This window comes from Cimex lectularius, unplaced genomic scaffold, assembly GCF_000648675.2.
Source record: "Cimex lectularius strain Harlan isolate CLEC.00 unplaced genomic scaffold, Clec_2.1 scaffold94, whole genome shotgun sequence".
Taxonomy (NCBI): Eukaryota; Metazoa; Arthropoda; class Insecta; order Hemiptera; family Cimicidae; genus Cimex; species Cimex lectularius.
Genome location: NW_019392668.1, coordinates 342,630 through 363,394, shown reverse-complemented (window position 1 = coordinate 363,394; position 20,765 = coordinate 342,630). Strand labels below are relative to the sequence as shown.

The 20,765-nt window shown below is 33.6% G+C and overlaps 1 protein-coding gene across 6 annotated transcripts in view; it reads left to right on the top strand.

The window, feature by feature from the left end:
- Positions 1 to 20,594, top strand: part of LOC106670255 (synaptotagmin 1) — a 33,054-nt gene extending 12,460 nt beyond the window's left edge. For 3 of the 6 annotated variants that reach the window (XM_014400428.2, XM_014400427.2, XM_014400432.2), the window contains exons 4-11: positions 177 to 319; positions 389 to 490; positions 546 to 740; positions 803 to 979; positions 12,598 to 12,715; positions 15,586 to 15,719; positions 15,793 to 15,986; positions 18,809 to 20,594. In XM_014400428.2, the coding sequence (XP_014255914.1) occupies positions 177 to 319; positions 389 to 490; positions 546 to 740; positions 803 to 979; positions 12,598 to 12,715; positions 15,586 to 15,719; positions 15,793 to 15,984 (1,061 nt within the window). In that variant the 3' untranslated portion in view covers positions 15,985 to 15,986; positions 18,809 to 20,594. The remainder of the gene's footprint in view (positions 1 to 176; positions 320 to 388; positions 491 to 545; positions 741 to 802; positions 980 to 12,597; positions 12,716 to 15,585; positions 15,720 to 15,792; positions 15,987 to 18,808) is intronic. The other 3 variants (XM_014400431.2, XM_014400430.2, XM_014400429.2) reach the window with 3 other exon arrangements.
- The last annotated feature ends 171 nt before the right edge of the window (positions 20,595 to 20,765 follow it).

The window sequence follows — 20,765 nt, the reverse complement described above, 5'->3', positions numbered from 1 at the left end:
AGAATTATATACGGAGTTGATAGTTGTCTGTAAAATCAGTACATTTATTATAATGATATTGTTAATAATTTTTTTAAAGATTTTATTTGTCATATATGTCGGTTGGTATGGGAGTATCTGATGAGGAATTTCTTTTCTAGTTGAATCTTTTCCTATATAATTTTAATTTTTTTCAGGCATTGGGGTGTTGATATTGCTGATATGCTTCTGCTGTATCAGGCGATGTTTCAGAAAGAGGAGATCAAAAGATGGGAAGAAGGGCAAAGGGATAGTGGACCTGAAGTCGGTCCAACTCCTCGGCTCCGCCTACAAAGAAAAGGCAAGCATTTGGGTTTAAAAGAGGAACGGTTAACTAACATAAGTCGATTACATTAATACATGTAACTAGGTTCAGCCGGATATGGAAGAGCTAACGGAGAACGCGGAGGAAATTGCGGAAGAAGGAGAGAGCAAGCAAAGTGAACAGAAACTCGGAAAACTGCAGTACAAGGTTCGTTTTGTCGGCTTTCGTGACGTTTCCATTATAGAATATCGTTTCTGTTTAGCTGGAATACGATTTCAACAACAACAGCCTCTCAGTGACGGTCATTCAAGCTGAAGATTTACCCGCTTTGGACATGGGCGGCACTTCCGATCCTTACGTAAAAGTTTATCTGCTGCCTGACAAAAAGAAGAAATTCGAGACCAAAGTCCATCGAAAAACGCTCAGCCCAGTTTTTAACGAAACGTTCACGTTCAAGGTAATCTATCCGCGCGTTTGATTGTGATCTTACGACCCGGGCCAATTCCATTTTCGTTTCAGAGTGTACCATATGCCGATGCTATGAACAAGACTCTCGTATTTGCCATTTTCGATTTCGACAGATTCAGCAAGCACGATCAGATCGGGGAAGTCAAAGTCCCGCTTTGCCAGGTCGATTTGGCCCAGACGATCGAAGAATGGAAGGAACTGCAGAGCGTCGAGGGAGAAGGTGGACAGGTGGGGTCAATAGTTACTTTTTCCGACAAAATAAATTGAATCACGGTCCAAAAACCGGTGAAGATCGTGTTTTTTGGAGTTCTCTTAATCAAAATTCCATTAGCAGCTTTTTGTTAATCCTCAACAGGAAAAAAAATCTTACGATTAAGTCTTCTAATTAGGCAATAACATAAAATTTAAACTTTTTCAAGGAGAACATGTCATTTAGAAAATTAAGCCGCAACAATTGCCGAAAAAGATGCAACAAGTGGTTCAATACATTTTAATCGAATACTTTATTTTTTGTTTAGAAAATACATTATTCTATTATTTATTTTTTCACACTAAAAACGGATTTTTATTTCCCCTGCACTTTTTGATTTACTTTATCCTAGGTTTTCATTCTCAAAACGCCGGATAAATTATTAGTTTTTAGATATTTTTGCTTGCTGAACAATAGCACTTTTGTCTCATATTTTTGGCCTTTTTATATCTAAAAATAATATTAATGCTTAAGCGCAATGGCGAAGCTAGCAAGTGTCTTGATTTTTCAGATAATAAAACACCCTAAGTCCCCTCTTTTTTTCGCCAGTCTTGAAAACGATCAATTGCTATCTAATTAAAATTGTATGGTATTTCCCGTGCTATTGTTACCATAATTTTTAAAATTGTTATTATGCACTACCAGTTCAATGAATTAAATTCACAATAGAACCTGTTTATTACCATCATTGTAGTATTTTTTCAATTTTTTTTTCAAATTTAATTTTTTTACATTGTTTATTTCTTTAGAATTTTTTACGTTTTACTGTATTTAACAGAAGAAAGTCAAGGGATGAATTTCATTCACATGTTTAAAAATTATCCACTTTGGACAAAGTCCCTTTACGTAGTTTATATTGGAACCTTGATTTTTGTATATTTTTTTTTCGTTTTTTCTCCCATTTTTCATCACTCACATTCCATTTGCATGTTATCAGCTTAAAAACCTTCAAGTAGATTTTTCTGACTATACAATATCATTTTAGATTGTTTATACTGTTTTTTATGTATTTATTCATACCTAGTTTTATAATTTTTTTAATTCAATCTTATGCTGACTGATTGCATCCTGGTTACAAATTTTAATTATTATTATTATTTCATGCACTTAAGCAAATTCTTTCTGTACTTTGTAATATTGCAAGATTTAAAAATATATATTTTTTTAACAAGGACATTTGACAAAAATAATATGCGATGATTATTCTTTTTCTTATTTTCGAAATCGTAGATGGATTTTAGTTTCATTTAGATTTGACATCAACAATGTGAATGTAATACTTCGTTTATTTTTTTTACATTTAAAACAATCAAGCCGTTTAATTTAAATAGCATTTAATAAGAATTTTATTTAGAAAATATGTATCGACAGTATTAGGAAAGGTAAGTATTGAATGTTTTTAACAAAAGAATCTAAAGAGAAACATTTAAAATTTTTTTTTAACTGGCACAACAACACATTAAAAACCCACTTTTTATAAGGTAAACTACTGCATTATGTATTTGAATTTTTACTCACGTTATAAATTTTTATATACTTTTACTTCTATTTTGCAATTTTTTTATTTGAAATCGATTTATTTTAAAATTAATTTAATTTCCATTCTCTAGGATGTATGCATTTGTATTTCGTTCATTTAATTACGATCATTTTGATTACTTGCAGTTTTTTGAATATATTTTTCTATGATTCTGTATACTTTTCACGTGTCAGACTGATTCAAAGTACATAAATTTTTATACTTTTTTTTATATACAATAGAATTGCTTTTTAAGAAATAAGAAAATAAACAATATTTAAGCAGAACCATTAATATCATAAGAATCAATTGAATGGATATATTATATAATAAAAGTAAAATCAATTTATCAATTTAATTAAACTGGGCTGTCAGTGTGAAAGACAAAATTATTCATGTTTTGTTCCATTTTATAAATTTCGTTATCACCAATGTATTTTACATGCATAGCTTCTTAATTTTGTATTAAAAAATCAGGGATAAGGCCAAGTTGAAATAAAAGAAACAATCAGTTCCTTCATAAAATTTTCGAAGAAGTTGACTTTAAATCTATTATCATCATAACTTTAAAACTACCAAGTTCTACTTATTGTAATCAACTTGTATCCAACCAACAGTCAAGAACCGATTTGTAATAAAACAATTTTGATTTTTCCTTCACAAAGCCTTTCATGTAAACACGATTCCGATAATGAATGGACGTGTTGTAGATTTCGTTCCAAGTAGCAACTTGCAACTTCATTACAATGGCTTAAACTATAAGTTTAAGTTTTGTAAGTTGATACCTTTATTTGATAATTTTCTGAATAGTTAAAAATAATTGACGATTCTTGGTGAAAAATTGAGTGTTTTTCTTTTCTTCAAATTGGCCTTATCCTTTATTTTTTAGTACAAAATTATAATTTTGTGACCTGATATTTCTTATAACAACATAGATACATAATTTTGGTCCATTTAAGTAAAAATTTGCACATCCATACAACATAAAAGTACTTATGTTATAAAAATTGCTGATGTTAAACTTCAAAATAGTTTCAAGTTTCATCAAATGTAAAAATCTTACAGTATTATTTATACTATTGCCTTCTTGCTTTTTACTTCCTGCACAGGGTGGTCCCAAATTTCCAGGGCAGGCTTTGTGATCTTTCAGTAATTGATGCCACAAAAACCAGGGCAAAAATTCTTCTCGTAAAAAAATTTCTCTTAATTTGTACGGCCAAAAAACCTGTTTGTTTCTACGTTTTTGTAAATTTCTCGGAACTTATTAACTTTTATGAAACAAATTATTGTATAAAAATGTTGAAAAATACATTTCTTTTAACGGATACTTCATTAAACTTTGCGGCTAAGATAAACAGTCATAAACAACTTATTTTATAAAATGATGGATACTCTTCTAAAGCCTTAATTGTAAAACAAAGTGCTAACCTACAATAAAATCATGATAAAAAAGAAATACTGAATACCCGGACACCGGTCTGGAGGGTAACGAACAGGAGGAGGCGGCTAAGCCTGGAGTCCTAACCTTCGTACCTACTGAGGCTAAAAATTAATTCAAAAACATGATTAGAAAGTAGCACCGTCGGGGGTCCTAATGGCAGAGAAGCTCTCGCATGTAAAGAGTACTGTTGATGGGTGACCCTCGGAGGACCTGACTCGTGGAAGAATGGTCATCCTAACTCGATTAAGGATAGGCCAAGTGAGGTTGACACACGGTCACTTACTTTGGGCCGCGATTGTGCCCTCCAAGTAGAGAAAGGTTGGTCGATGTGTTCACACAATTGAAAGGTGCAAATCATGGTTTGAGCACGGCAGCGATTATCTGGTTCCTCCGTTCTGAATGCTGGAAGAAACAGGTCTATTTTATTGTTTATAGCGCAACCTTTTTTGTAAAGCTGTGTATATATCTCATTCTGTTTCTTTTTGTACATATTGAGATTGAATGTATTTATTAGCGTGAATGTTTAGTGTGGCAGGGATGATGGTATAATAACAAGTACCTAATCGAGTTTATGTAAAAGGTGATGCAGGATTTGGAGTACTTGAAAGAATGGTATATAAATGGGAAAGAATATATTTAAGAATGACTAAGAGTGAGGTTGTTCTTAAGTTTAGAAAATGCTGGAGCTGATATGACCTGTTGACCGCCCCTGGACGCTATGTTTCGATTCTGGGTGGAAACAGGTTTTCTCTGTATATAGTACTGATAGTTTTGTTGAGTACCCCATCCACCATCAATTAGGTCCGTTACATAAATAGTGTAAACTGTGATGGAATATCGATTATCGCCCTAATTGAGTGAATGGCATGTCAATAAGAAAGAATGTATTTAACATGTGAGTGAGAGTGTGATTCGTTGAGGGCTGCTATGACTATGTTGGCCTGGAGCAGAACCTCAGCTCATGGAAGGATAAGACCGAGGTCTGACCTTGCCAACACCCGAGGTGGGTGATTCTCGACGTGTGCCGGTAATTTTCTTGTAAATAACAACAACAAAAGCTGGAATTGGCTCATAAGGTTCAACTCTATACACGTGTGTTTATATGTACATACATGTGCAGATTTGAGCTTATGTAGTCAGCCATTAATACTCAATAATCAGTAAAAAACACTTTACTTTGTACTATCTAGAAAAAAGTTCCTAATCTGTTCTATCGTGTATCCGCTTTTTCGTTCTTATCCGTTGATACTCACTCCTAAAGCGAAAAATCACTGGTAAGGGCTCATTTTAAAGGAAATTTATAATTTTTCATAACTTTTACTTTGTTACTTTTTTGACAAAAGTTACCACTTACTGGGCTATTAACAAAAATGTATGGAAAATGATGTTTTTTGGTCTTAAAAATTAAATTAAGGGTTTTTGACCATGATTATATAGTATTTTTATGTAAGGTATTGGCTGAAATGAAAAAAATTAATGTCACAAACGGGATTCGAACCCACAACCTTCGGCTCAATACGCCGCTGTTCTAACCACTTGAACTATCGTGACTTCGATCCACTCGGACACCAACTTCCCATCTCAACCTACCTTTCGAATTTTCCCTCCTCTTTGCCATTTTTCAAATGTCGTGTAATCAATTTGATTCTCGGCGACAAACGAAATGGCCGCGGTGAGCATTAATGAAGATTTACTTATTAAATCCGTTATATTTCGTGGTCCGATTGACCAAGTAACTTCTTTCAATTAATTAATCTTTATGTAATGTATTGGCTGAAATGAAGCTCAAGTGGTAGAGCAGCGGCGTATTTAGCCGAAGTTCGTGGGTTCGAATCCCGTTGGTGACACTAACTTTTTCGCTTCAGCCAATACCTTACATAAAGATTAAATAATTAATAGAAGTTATTTGGTCAATCGGACCACGAACTATGAAGGATTATATAGTATATTTGTGATCACCACGTCAATTACTGTCTGATAGATAATTGAGTCTGGCCTGTTTGGGACTATCCAGTACATAGATCAACTTGAAATTAATTTCTGTTGTTTTAATTTTTAGTCTAAAATTTCAAGGCGTATTTTTTTTATCCCTGTTTGTTAATTATTATACATTTGATCAATTGATTTTACTTTACAAAGCAATTGAATTGTATGTTGCTATTCACAAATTGTTTAATTTCTTAATTTCATACAGAGCTTTGCAATTAGATAATGAGAGATATCTACAGAACATTTGCATCAGGTACCCTTTATTTTTTTGTCAAGAAAAAAATATTACATTTTATAAAATGTTTTTGCCCATTATGGAAATGAAGAGGGTTACTGATGCAATGAAGCTTTGCTCTTGCGGCGGAGCGATTTGCCGTAATAGCATACTGTGTATTCATGTTGGTTTTTCTCTCTTTTTGTCTCTGTTTTTGGCCCGATATTTCTCTCTCTCTCTCTGCTTATGGCCTGTGTTTGGTTATGTAACCGGGTGCATGATGACGCTACATCCGTGACCACGTAAGTATACACACCATCAGCATGAGAGTTTTCAGTGTCTGTCCGTCTGTCCGTCTCTATGTATGTCCAATAATCGTGCTCTGGTTTGCAATGTTTGTTTAGCAGTGTGGTGCTTTTTGCGTACAAAAGTTAATTTTACATTTTTACAAGAAAACAAAAAGAAAAAACAACATATATGAAATTCTTTGTGGTTTATAAGGGAAATTCTTAAACTAAATATTTTGCCTTATACACTTGTCAGCTGTGGTAAGGATTATTACGGTATATTGTATTCTACTTAAGTTTAATATGCTTACTTTACTCTTGTTATACCTTTTAGATCCAGGATCGATATAGGTAATGTCTGATTATGACTTTTTTATATATATCTATCGAGAAGTAAAATATACTGCTTGTTAGCAAAGAGTTTCATTATGCATGTAAATATTCTCACAAAAACTATTTTCTATGAACGTTTAGATGAATGTTATCATTGCATGACATGTGCATTATCACTGTTTGTTTAGGCCGAGCACAACAAAATATACATTTATTGGTGTATCACAACCATTTTTATCAAATTACATCACTTTTGTTTTCTTTCATATTTTCATCGTCAGTCGTTGGGCTAGTATCACTTTTGTTTCGTTTTGTTTTGATTTTCAATCGAACACCTGTTCTAACATCAACCAATGATTACTATTTTTTAGAAAGACCAATATATTTTTTGTTTTATTTTTTGAACACAGATTAAAAATAAATATATATTTTTTCAAAAAGAAACATGTATAAATAGATGACAGTGAATTGTTCTCTAAAGAAAATGTAGTTAAGTAGATAAATCGTAGACAAAATACCACCCACCCCGTACAATTTTTATCAACCCTTAGGAAATAGAACTGTACAGTATTAGGTCTATCGTAAATGTTAGTATGTGTTAGAGAACCTAATTTTAAAAATACAACACTTATTGCCTCTGTTATTCATATAACGTGCTCAACCATATCGCACTCCTTACAAATTTCCTCTGGCAACTGCACAAATATGAATGAAATGTAAGGCAAAGGTTTTAATTTACAATGAGTTTATTTATGTTTTTTGTAAGGTACTTCTCTACTATTTCTTCTATTTCATGTACATATATATTTATGGTATTATAAGCATTAAATTGTGACATGAATGCATTGTACATTAAACGTTGGCAACATTACTTTCAAAGCACTGAGTGTTGGTATGAAAACGTGTTTAATGTTTAAGAAAACTATTACCTGGCGTCGAGTATTTGCTATCAGTGCAATTTTCTTCAAAGTTATTTCTAGCACTGAATCTGTATTCTGCCAATAAATTGTATTTGTTTAAAATTTACACAAATCGAATGAATAAGACAATTTATTCTGACTTGTTTTTTTTTAAATTTCGATTAAAGGTCATTATATTTTCTTAACTTTTATACAAATGCAGGATCGTTAAATCCAAGAATCCTAAAGTTCACATAATGCCTGACAATAAAAAAAATTATAATCACAACATATAAATGGAATACAAAAACAGAAAAAAATGTGTGCATGTCACAAATCAAAATTTTAGTAGCTTTTAAAAACTTGTGTGAGTAAAGTTGCCACGCTTTTATAGTCTAGAGTTTCAGAAGCTTCTTGGTTGTTGGTTCAAAATTTGTATAGACAATTGAAAATGGAGAAAAAAAAAATGACTTGAATTTAACTTCATGGAGGGATGTGCTTATTTGTTTTAATTTGTGGATTTTGTTGGAAAGAAAAAAAAAGTCAGGAGACGGAATGTTAAAACAGTGGAAAGTTTGCGCCTTGTGAGCAATGTGGCAGTACTTAGCGGGCTTTATATTGGCTAAGTTGTTTTGCATTTTATAAATTCGATAAATATTCAAGGCATATTAAGTCATTTTGAAAATAAACAAATGTGATTGTTGATTGAGAAAAAAACATTAACAGCACTAAACTTGCAAAATGTTGGCCCTTTATCGATTCTAACAAAATTAACAAGTAAAAAACACCAATGAATAATTTTCTAAACAGCGACGGTAAAAATTAAAAATTATTTATAAAACAGTGAAATATTTTTAATGCAGTTGTGAAGCATGAAATTTTTATGGTTGTAAACAATTAATTTTTGCTAGTTGTTGAAAACAACACCACCGGAGATTTCCATAAGTTCACCCCATATTCTATATATTTTAATATTTTAATTTGATTTTTATCCTGCTGTTGATTACTCCTTTATAGACTCGTTTGTTTAAAATCGACAATCACAAATGTTTAAACATTTAAATGAACCGTATCAACATACCTCGATGTCATTGTTAATATGTCTTCAGCATGTTTTTCATCATGTTGTTACAACTCATCTGAATTATTGTACATAGAACGACAACCAGTACGCTTCCTGAAACTAGTTGTGTGGCGTCGCGTTATTGCGTTTTGTGTGCGTGTAACGTGGCCCCATTCATTTACTATCCTGAGCCTAATTGTTGTATGTAAAGATATTGTTGTCGAAAGCAGGATGAGAACTGATCAAATTTATCACAAGTTGTGCATTTGTACCGAATTGTGCTTCTCTCAGTTTTATCAACGTTTTTTGTGTAAATTAAAAGCTGTTTTTCCATGTACGGTGTTGTACCTAAGGAGAAACATTTTCAAATTTTAGGTGATATTTAAAAAGAAAAAAAATTCATGGCTGATCGGGCAGGAATCTTCATTGCTGATTTTGTTCTCTACTGTTCTATTTTTAAATTTATTTTATGAAAGAACTGGTGAAGAAGATTTCAATTTTTTTTACTAATTAAACATAAAATAACATGTTTACCACCTTAGAAAATTTTCTAGAACTAGACTTATTCACACAGACTGTTTTAATCGTGTTAAGTGTGTAAAAATCGGCTATTTTAAAACTAACTGCGCGTGACACTAATAGGGTCTGTTAACTAGTGTGATATTTTGTAGAGTATCAAGTCAGACGAATCAAAAGGACTCAAACTCGCTTTGAACTCGCATATTTTATCTTTTATCATGGATATGTACTCTAACTAGACGTAAACTAACCCTACCTAACTCTAACTTACCCTGCCTACCCTCAACCAACACGACCTTAACCCTACCTGGCCATACGTAACCTAACTAATCTATCCCTGACCATGTGGGGTCGTTGATGTGAGAGATGAGGTACCACTCTTTCGTTGACGGTTGCGGGTTCGATCCCTGCCTTATCCACTTGGGTTTTTAAAAAAGGTGGTCAGTACATGCTGGCAAAGCAACAGTTGAGTTTAATCTATCCCTAACCATAACTCACGTCTAACAACCTAAGCTGCTTTTAACTTAACCCTTAACCTAACTCTACCTAACGCTAACCCCTAACAAACCAACATTACATAACTAAACTTACCAAAATTTTTTACCCTAATCATGCCTAACCTAAACTATGCTGTCCCTAATCTTAAACGAGATCAAAAATTCATGAATTTAATAAAAATTATTAAAATTAAGATGCTTTGAAAGGAAATTCACAAGGAATCAAAGTATAATACTCAGTATGATAATCAGATCCGTAAGCGTATGAACGTTGATTCCACACTGTGTTTGTAAAGGGTGTGACTGGCACATGAAGCAAAGCGATTATTTGCACATAGTCACATTCTTCTCGATGCCTCTCCCGCAGTAGAGAACCTGATGCGGGGCGTCTAAAGACCAGGATATTCTCTCTCAGCTTTGTGATGACGTCTCAGAGCTCTTACGTTACGGAACGTTTGGAGTTGACTACCTATCAAGTAATCAGTCCAATGAAGGTTCCTTAGTGCGGTAAGAGCAATAAAAAGATGTCTCTAGCCATCGTACATCGAAGTCAACCACAACTTTCTCTTCGATCGTAACTCCCGATGGACCACAGCTTCCAGACAAACTTCCTCAGTGTGCTGTCAAAAATCCATTCTGTATGACAATCAGTTCGGTACGGACTTGGACGTTGATTCCCACCCTTGTCATAAATGACTGTCTTTGAAAAGGCTCACGCATGGCACACGAAGCTAAGCGTTCTCCAGTTCTTCTCCACACTCGGTCTCGGTCATCTGATTAACCGGTACTCATCTGTGAAGAGAAAAGCCCTCATTGTTCAAGTATCCAAGCGAGATGCTGATTTGCGAATAACCGCCTTTCTACTCAATGCCTCTCCAGCAGTAGAGAACCCGATGCGGGACGTCTAAAGAATAGGCTATTCTTATGAACGCTTTTGATGAGTGTTTTAAAGCTTACATTACGGATCGTTCGGAGTTGACTACCTATCAAGGAGTCCGTTAAATGACGGTTCCGTAGTGTGGTAAGAGCAATAAAATATCGTCTCTAGCCATCGTACATCGAGGTCAACCACTACCTTCTCTTCGACCGAGACTCCCGGTGGCCCTAAACCGTTGTAGACCATCGCGGATGGTAGAACGCGGCACACTTAGGACTTGAGCTGTGTAACAGGCGCTACGACCATTGTTGGCCAAAGTGTATGCCCATGCAAGACCTTTTCGATTTAAAAACAAAAATTTTTAAATCAGATTTATTGTTTCATCATAGAAAAATTTAAAAAACCAATTAACTCACTCGACAAGTTGGTTCTGCAAAGGATGAATAATAATGATTTTCCTTATTTTTAATCTAAAGAGCGTAGGGATAGGGATAAAAGAAGCGCCCACAAGGCCTACTGCACCTCGACCTGAATAGATCTATTGTGCTCCCCTTGTTATTTATATCTCAGTGGCCAGCTTCAGGTTATTAACCAGCATCCAAGCTTTGCCAGCTTGGTGTAGGATCTTGCTTGTGGTTTTTCTTGTCCTAGTTGCAAGAACCTGCACCTACATACACCTTCACAGAAACATAAAATATGTTCTGCGATCTTCTCCTATTCCTGGCAGTATCTGCACAGTTTTTCTTCTGTCTGTACTCCTATCCGTTGCATGTGCTTTCTGAAGTAGCATTCTCCTGCAGGATCCAACTAGAATCCTGGTTTGGTTGCGGTTGCCATCCAGTAATTAATTATTTTGTAAGTTTTGCGGGTGGTCCTTTTATGAATCTCCGCGAGTCTCACACCTGTAGTATCATTGTTCCACCAGGTTTTGGACTTATTAAGGATCCATTTTAAGATGTATCCTCTTCTGTGGCAGGCTGCGAGGCCGCAGTAGGGTTCTGGGCCCAGAGAGTCCGTGTTGGCTCCCCTTTTGGCCAACATGTCAACCTTTTGTTTGCCTCTACGCCCCGAATGTCCCGAGACCCATGCCCATGGAAAGAGCCTAGACTCGTATATATTATTTCATCATAGAAGCATGAACACCTTTTTTTTAAAAGCTACGGATAACATTCTTTAACATGTTAGCATGTTTAACAAGCGAAAATCTTATCGTTCACTGTTGTTTACATAATTGACTAGTTTACTACAACAGACCACTTAGTTAACTAAAAGCTAAATCAGAAGGATATTACTCGATGTAGGTATTTTAACTTTATTATGCCTTTTTCTATCAATTAGTAGTATATTGAACATGGCAAAAACGATCCTCATACAGATAAAATCATACGTAAGATATAAGTCACGAAATACAAAAAGGAAAGAAAATGTGAAAAAATATGGGATATGAATACTAGTAATAGTGATGATTTTTTGTTCAGTTTCTTATTTATAGAGTATTGTTCAAGTTATGAATTAATAATTGTAAAAATTGTTTAAAGGCTTTTTAGGCAAGATGCTTGATTTAACTTCTTAAAAATTAATAGATAACGACGTTAATCAACGTACCTTTATAGTGTATAACTTCTAGTGTTGAAATATTAAAATGTCCATTAAAAACCGACCTGTCGACCACAAAAATAATTAGTCTCACTTAAATTTTAGCCGTGCAAATCAACATGCATTCGAATGGAGCACAGTAAATTAATAGATTCAATGAGTGCGTATGTCTGGTGAGGAGAAAGTGAAAGCACCTAGAGGCCACACAGCACTCACGACTAGAGCCGGGTTTTCTGACGGGAAAAAGAAAAAAAACTGGGAGAAACACAATTTTATCCGTTTATCGGAGAAAAATAACCCATGCATTTTGATCCATTTTTATAAATACGTTTTTAAAGCCATAATCTTTTGTGGCAATTTAGGACAACAAGCTGGGAGACATATGCTTCTCGTTGCGATACGTTCCTACAGCTGGAAAACTAACTGTTGTCATCCTCGAGGCTAAGAACTTGAAGAAAATGGACGTCGGCGGTCTTTCTGGTAAATACATTAACTATATTAACATTAAAATAAGTTTTATGTTACTGATGTTTGTTATGCTTGTACATATTGTATATCGTTGAGACCTAATTACTCCTGAAGTGTGATTATCTGATCCGTTTGTATTTTTTCATTGTTGTTTTGTCTTAACAAACTTTTTATATGTATTTCATCAGTTCTTCCTTACGGAATATAAACACACCATGTAGATACCGATTTGTCCCAAATGGCAAGAAAATTATTAATATTTGGTATCTTTTCCTGCTTCCTTTGATGTTTTCTGAATTTATTTCCTTTTTCTTTCGTAAAGTTTGATTGGATTGTTTTGACCCAGTGAGTGAATCAGGTTTCATCACTTTCAACCTATCGATGTTCCATGATGGCAATCTGGCAAATAATCAACAATTTGGCAGCTGATTGTTTTGCAAGGGTATCCACTTGTTCTTTTTCTTCTATAATTTCAACCCCTTCTTTTCAAGCCCCCCGTAGCTAGCAGATGATGTTCCAGATCAGTAATCTAATGACTTGGACTTTTTCTCTTCTGTGATGTTTTCTGATAGCTTCTTGTATCCTTCTTTCCTGGGTATCTATGGATTTGTCATGACTGCTCAGTTTTTATTTTTGCATTTTCTTTCCATTTTGAATAAATAACGTTCTCAATTGCTAGGTCATATGATTTAATACTGTTGTAAGTACCTTGGGCTCTTAGTACTTTAATTTGTGACCAAACATTTCTGTCTTCGTGTTTTCTTCCGTCCTAAATCATGTCAGTTCTGATCGCTTCTTCTTTGACCGTTAGAATTTTTCTCCTTCCCTATTCTTTTAGGTTTCAAGTTTTGTTTCAATTCAAAAATTTAGTTCACGTAATCTAGTGGGTGTCGAATAATTTCTTAGCAAGATGGATCGAACTTTCCACACATGTTTTCATGCTGAGGCACGTTTTTCTTTACTGTGATTGTTATCAGCACTGTATCAGGGTACAAAGGAATTTTGGGTAACAAAAAAAGGCCAGAGGATCTGCACGACCACATATAATCCCTGAACATATTCTTGGGAGGATAAAAGCAAACATGAAATCCTCCTTCTCAGCATAAATCCAAAATAGAGAAAACGAGAAGTGGATAAACTACAGACGTGCTGCATAAGCTTATGTTAATGGTGTCACGCTCACCAAAATTAGCAAACTCATGCTACAGTTAGAGAGGGCGAAACTTAGAGGAGTCATAGACCTATATACCTGCAACAGTCATCTGAGGAAACATCTACATAACATGGGAATATTCACTGATGTGTTCATTTGTAGTTAATGCAAAAAGGAGGAAGAAGCAGGGACCCATACCCGAATGCGAAGCAACAGCGTAATGGACAATAGCATAGGATTCAAAGAAAATCCAGGGAATTGTGGTAAAGGCAGTCAATGAACTAGCAGTTCTTAGGAAAAGGATCGAGTCGATTGCACTGGATTAAAGAACTAGAAACAAACAATAAATGTTTGGGGAACACAAACCCTTGCTTCCTAGAGTTCATTCTTCTTGATTATCATCGTTTGGTGGAGAGGGAATATCAGTCTTTTCTTCAGTCGTACTCGTAGTACAGGCACTTCAGGTTGCTACTGTGGTGCAAGACATAAAACCTTTAATTTGATTTCTTTCTTTTAGTTGTTTGTTTGGCCTTATTGAGGCTGGGTTTCACTATCAAGGTGTACACCTAAAACAGAACTGTTGAATTTAGAATTTTAATTCGTATTGAAATGATAAATAAGAAGCATCTGGCAGAATTTCAGTAAAAATAATCAAATTATTCCTGTTAACCGTCAAATTTATGAGGGATGTAGTTGAGTACTATTTGCTTTATGTCGCGACGGACGGCGTGAGGAACTTCTGAAAAGGCTGATTCTTCATAAAATGACTATTCTGCCCACTAATATACTTTCTCCGTTTGGAAGCGTAAAACACTTCGTTTACATTTGCTTTAAAACCGAACTTTATTTTTTGTTGCCTAACGTTTTGTCAAACTAGGGATAAATGGGTGTAGTACTTATTGAAATAACGAAACATAAAATATCGTAGTGTCATGCTGGCTGCAGTGGTTGATAGCCATCATATCCAATTATATGAAGTGCCAAACGATTAATAGTTTATTAGGTTGAGAAGTCTCTAGATAGTGTGACTGTTTTTGATGATTTTGTTCTGTTTATTCCCGCAGGTTTGGCCTGTCATCTTTAGTTGTTTTTTTTTATCATTAAATTCTCTAATGATTCACTAAATTCGTGGTCCGCTTGACCAATTAATACATTACAATTAATTAAGGTTTTTAATTGAGATGAAAAAAAAGTTAATGGCACGAACGGGATTCGAACCCACGATCTTCGGCTAGATACGCCGCTGCTCTACCACTTGAGCTATCGTGACCTCGATCCACTCGGACATCAACTTCCTATCTCAACCCCACCTTATGAGTTTTCCCTCCTTTTTGCCATTTTTCAAATGTCGTGTAATCGTATTGGATTCTCGACGAAAATTGAAATGGCCACGGAGAGCTTTAGTGAAGTGTACTTCATTTTAATCATTAAATTCACTAATTTCGTGGTCCGCTTGACCAATTAATACATTACAATTAATTAAGGTTTCTAGTTGAGATGAAATTGTTTTTTTATGTTTTTGACTGGATGTTTTTATGCAAGGTTGGTGTATAGCTTCATAAACTATGCGTTATTCTACATAGAAAATATTTAATTATATGTTGGAATACTCTTGTACTTATTGGAACTTATACTAACGTTCCAAGCACCATCTTCATATGTTTACGTTTTTTGTAAAAACTTATTTAATAATATAATACATTGTGATCATTATAAATTCATATTACAGATCCATATGTGAAGATTGCTATAATGCAGAACGGAAAGCGATTGAAGAAGAAAAAAACCAGCATTAAAAAATGCACTCTGAACCCGTATTACAACGAGTCCTTCTCGTTCGAGGTTCCGTTTGAACAGATCCAGGTAATCGAGTTTACTTTTTTTTGAAAACCGATTATTTACTGTGTCTCAAAACCCTTTGAATTCTCCATTGCAGAAAGTGCAGCTGGTGGTAACCGTCGTTGACTACGATCGCATCGGCACATCCGAACCCATCGGAAAGGTGGTCCTCGGCTACAACGCGAGCGGTACTGAATTGCGCCACTGGTCTGACATGTTGGCATCACCCAGGAGGCCCATCGCCCAATGGCATACTCTGAAAGATCCAGAAGACGAGAAGAAAGATTAAAAGTGAGTTGGTAGGCCAAGGATTAAAGTAACCTAGAATATTACTATTATTTTTCACATCAAAGAAACCATAACGAAGGATCTTCCAAAATTGAATTAAAAATAGGATGTAATAGAGAATTAAATCTCTGTTGTGCTTATTAAACATCGGAAACTACACCATAGCGTAGATGCAACAGGCTATTGCGAGGTGTTGCCTTTTTAAACAGCTTTTTGCTGGATTTATTTTCATTTTGTTGAACCAAAAAAGGATTCTTTCCAAAGAAAAAATCCTTGATATTGCTGGATAACCAAGACTTTCTTCAACTCCCACACAAGAACTAGTTTTCTTAATTTTCAATCAGAAACCTGGTTACGCATCCTATCTACCAGCTGGTTCCCATTTTTGGAAAAGAAATCGAGACGCTTCTCCTTACCAAAATGTAAATCATATTACCACTGAACCTCATTCTTGACCATCATTCCGACGTCTATCTAATTGAAGCAGTACTGCTTGAATGTCTTACTGGAAATTCTATCAAGCGTTTAAATGGGTATGGCACCTGGGGTTGTTATGAAAATTGAATGCTACTTTTCACCTTTTCACATCATAAAATCTTACTGATCCTATCACGTAGTCTAGGTAGGTATTTTCTACACCCGCCATTTATCCGATCAACGCTGCTGTTTTGCAAAGTAGGCATCGTATTTTCAGTCCTATATCTTCTTTAGGATGCTGACCTCTTCAGCGCGATTCTTTAATAATTATTTCCCGAAGACATGTCATCTTCTGACTGATCCTGCTCCACCAGTTCTTGCACATCCTGGAACAATGGGCTTGAAAGATCAAGGTCAATGAAAACTAATCTCAAATGATCGTTTGCATCTTAAACAGAAAAACACTTCCACATGTGTACCTGTTCCCTCTCAGCTACTTAGGACTGAATCTGGTACTGGAGCCCCCCCCCACGACTAAATTTGCAGACTGCGCCAGTTACAATGTAATAATAACGTAGAATAAACGAAGAGAAGAGAAGAACAAAATGACTTCAAAAAGTCCAACTTATACACGAATGGTAAAATAAAAAAAATTGTAAAAAACATCTCCTTTTCTTTAATTATGCCAAATCCCACTTAAATTATCTCCTAACGCTAGTCCATTAATACATAATTTCTACCCCAGGTTTCTTAACATTTATATATGAAAGCCTGGTTAACATGCCTTTTCCAAAAGTGGTGAAGGCCTTTGGAGATGATTTGTTATTTTAATAAGTTTTTATATGTAAATATGTCTCAGCGAATTAAATCCTAGAAAAATGCCACCAAAAAAATAAGCTTTGCTACAATTTATGTAAATCTAAATGCCTGCATATAACTAAATAAACAAATCGACCAATTGGAAAAAAATGATACATAAATAACATTTTTACAGGTGAGCTCGGTTCTAAACAATTTGAATAAAAAAGGATAAATAAATAAAAATTGAAAAACGCCTATTTTCGATATCAACTCGGTTCAAGAAAAATTGAAAAACGGCAATTTTCGAATTGAACTCGGTTCAAGACAAATTGAAAAACGCCAATATTCGAGTTGAACTCAGTTGAAGATTAATTGAAAAAGTTTTTTTGAGTTGAACTCGGCTCAATACAAATTGAAAAAAAATTCAGTTGAAACCCACTCAAGATAAATTGAAAGAAAAAAAAGAAGAAATAAATAACATTTTACTTAGACGATTAGACATATAAAAGAAAGAACTAGGCTCAATACAAATTGAAAAACGCCCATTTTCGAGTTGAACTCGGTTCAAGACTAATTGAAAGAAATCTCGGCTCAAAGGAAATTGAAAAAAAAATTAGTTGAACTCGGTTCAAGACAAATTGAAAAACGGCAATTTTCGAGTTGAACTCGGTTAAAGACTATTTGAAAAAATATTTTGAGTTGAACTCGGCTCAACATAAATTGAAAAAAAAAAAGAAATAAATAAAAAAAATTAAGTTAAACTCGGTTCAAGACAAATTGAAAAAAAAAATTCAGTGGAAACCCGCTCAAGACAAACTAAAAAAATATATTTTGAGTTGAACTCGGCTCAACATAAATTGAAAAAAAAGAAATAAATAAAAAAATTAAGTTAAACTCGGTTCAAGACAAATTGAAAAAAAATTCAGTTGAAACCCGCTCAAGACAAATTAAAAAAAAAGAAAAATAAATAACATTTTACTTAGACGATTAGAAACACCTAAAAGAAAGAACTAGGCTCAATACAAATTGAAAAACGCCCATTTTCGAGTTGAGCTTGGTTCAAGACTAATTGAAAGAAATCCCGAGTTGAACTCGGCCCAAGACAAATTGGAAAAAAATGATAAATAAATGCCATTTTTACAGTTGAGTTCGGCTCAAAGAAAATTGAAAAAAAGATAAATAAAAAAATAGTTGAACTCGGTTCAAGACAAATTGAAAAACGGCAATTTTCGAGTTGAACTCGGTTAAAAACTATTTGAAAAAGTATTTTGAGTTGAACTCGGCTCAAAATAAATTGAAGAAAAAAGATAAATAAATAAAAAGATTTTAAGTTAAACTCGGTTCAAGACAACTTGAAATACGCCAATTGTTGAATTGAACTCAGTCCAAGACAAATTTAAACACGCCAATTTTCGATTTGAACTCGGTTCAGTATCGAGGTGAGTTGGTGGTGTCACCAAGTTGGTGTAAAGGGCCCTTAACCTCTTGTTTTACATCTGCTTGTTCCATATTTTTTTTATATAGTTGCTAGTATAAAAGAAACTTTTTTAAAAGTTCTAAAAATCTAACAAAATATGCATATAATGTTCTTCATTTTGTGTTTTCAGGTAATTAACCATTTAATTTCTTGGTTTCCTGGAAGCAGTATGGATAAAACTATCTTTTGAGCTAACAACTGTAAACATAAGATACTAGATGTTGTTTTGTCATGTAATTTACTATGAATGATTACAAAAAAAAATCATATAAAGAATATTGTTATTGTTTTAGAGAAAAATTTATAAATATCGAAGGAGTAAAGAATTTGTAAATAAATAGACCAATGCATGAGATTAGTTTTAAAAGAAGAAAACACTTCAAACACATTTTTCGTCTCTTCTTTATCCGTACTATCTTTGTTGTGAAATGCTACATCTCAGGTTCGTTTTGAAATATTAGTAGTTTTGTTTTTAAATCGAAAAATGTTAATTCTACTCATTGCGTGATTTCAAAATATCGTGACCCGAGTTGCTTGAAAGCTGTACGTTTTTTGCCGCACGGTTATTCCTAGTTGAACTGTAGGGGAAAAACTTGGAATAGTTGTCGATAAGAAATATAGAAACGTTTAAACCACAAATTGAATGTTTAGTACAAATGAAATAATTCTTAGTATGTCGTCCAGAACCAAAGATTTTCAAACTACATTCATTTGCATTCCCTTAGCGATTACTCTAATTAACGACAAGAGCTTCCATGGGTTTGAGCAAATATTTAGTAAGCGTTAAATTTGGGGAAAAAAGATGTAAAATAAAATCCTCAAAGTTAGGCGAGACAATAAACTAATGTATTTAAAATTATTTTATTTTCTCTTTCACGTTTTGATCTTGTAGCGTTTATAAAAATGAGAAACAAGAGAACAGAACATTACTAAAGAATTATAAAGAATTAGTTAATAAGGAATGAGCACAAGTCTGCTAAATAATGCTTGTGTGTAATCAATGTGTTAAGTTTATACAAAATATATGTGCAATGTAATCAGTTAAATGAAAAACTTTTATTTCACTCCCTCCCCCTCAAAATATATAAAATCTAATACACACATCAAAACCTCAATTGCCGATGCTAATAAGCAAAGAACATTTCATGTCATTCGAGCAAAGAACGTTTACTCTGAAACGATCTCTTGTATTTTGAACCAAAACTTTGTCATTGCACATTTATCTGATCATTCTTGTCAACCCCAATCGATGTAGGTTTTTTATATGTCCCGCTCTTAAGAGTATACATATACATATAAATATATATATACATTTTGTAAATATAGTATGAATTATTGCTGAGAAATTTGAATCGTAGTACATACTTACTTTTTCCAATAAATCTGTAATATTATTAATGCATATATATTTATTTCCTTTTTTTAAAATGAAATATTATTTGTTTATACTTTGAAAAATACTCTTTTAAATTGGGTGTATTATTGTAGTACTAATTATATGTATTATTGTTATGCTGAATCGAAATTCACGCTGAATGTAAACCATATATAAATATGGTAAATATGATGTGATGCACACTCTATGTAAAATGTATCTGCATATCTTATTTTTAAAAAAATATATAACAAATAAAAGTATATAAATATTGAGTATAAATATGTATAATACATAATTACATGTGAAATGTCTTCATTGAAAAGTTAGAGGATGTTGAAAATGTTGATAGGACTTTGGCCAAGACTAATTGTTTTTACATTGGCGAAAGGCATTGTTGAAATTTCAATATGTTTAAAGGGAATTTAGTGAAATAAAGAATTCCATGAATATTTTATCATGTGTTAAAATATGTAATGCATGTTTGGAAAAGAAGAACAAAATCAACACATTATTCAAAAATAAAATATTACCAACTAAATGGATGTTGTTTTTATTATATCCAGATTAATTACTAGACTTTATTGAATGCCTTTTCAGCACTTATGCTACAATACTTACACGTACAATAGAAGACGAATTTATAAATGGTCAAACAGATTACTTTTTGGTGTGCGTTTGCACTTCATAATAAAAAGCATATACGTTCAGA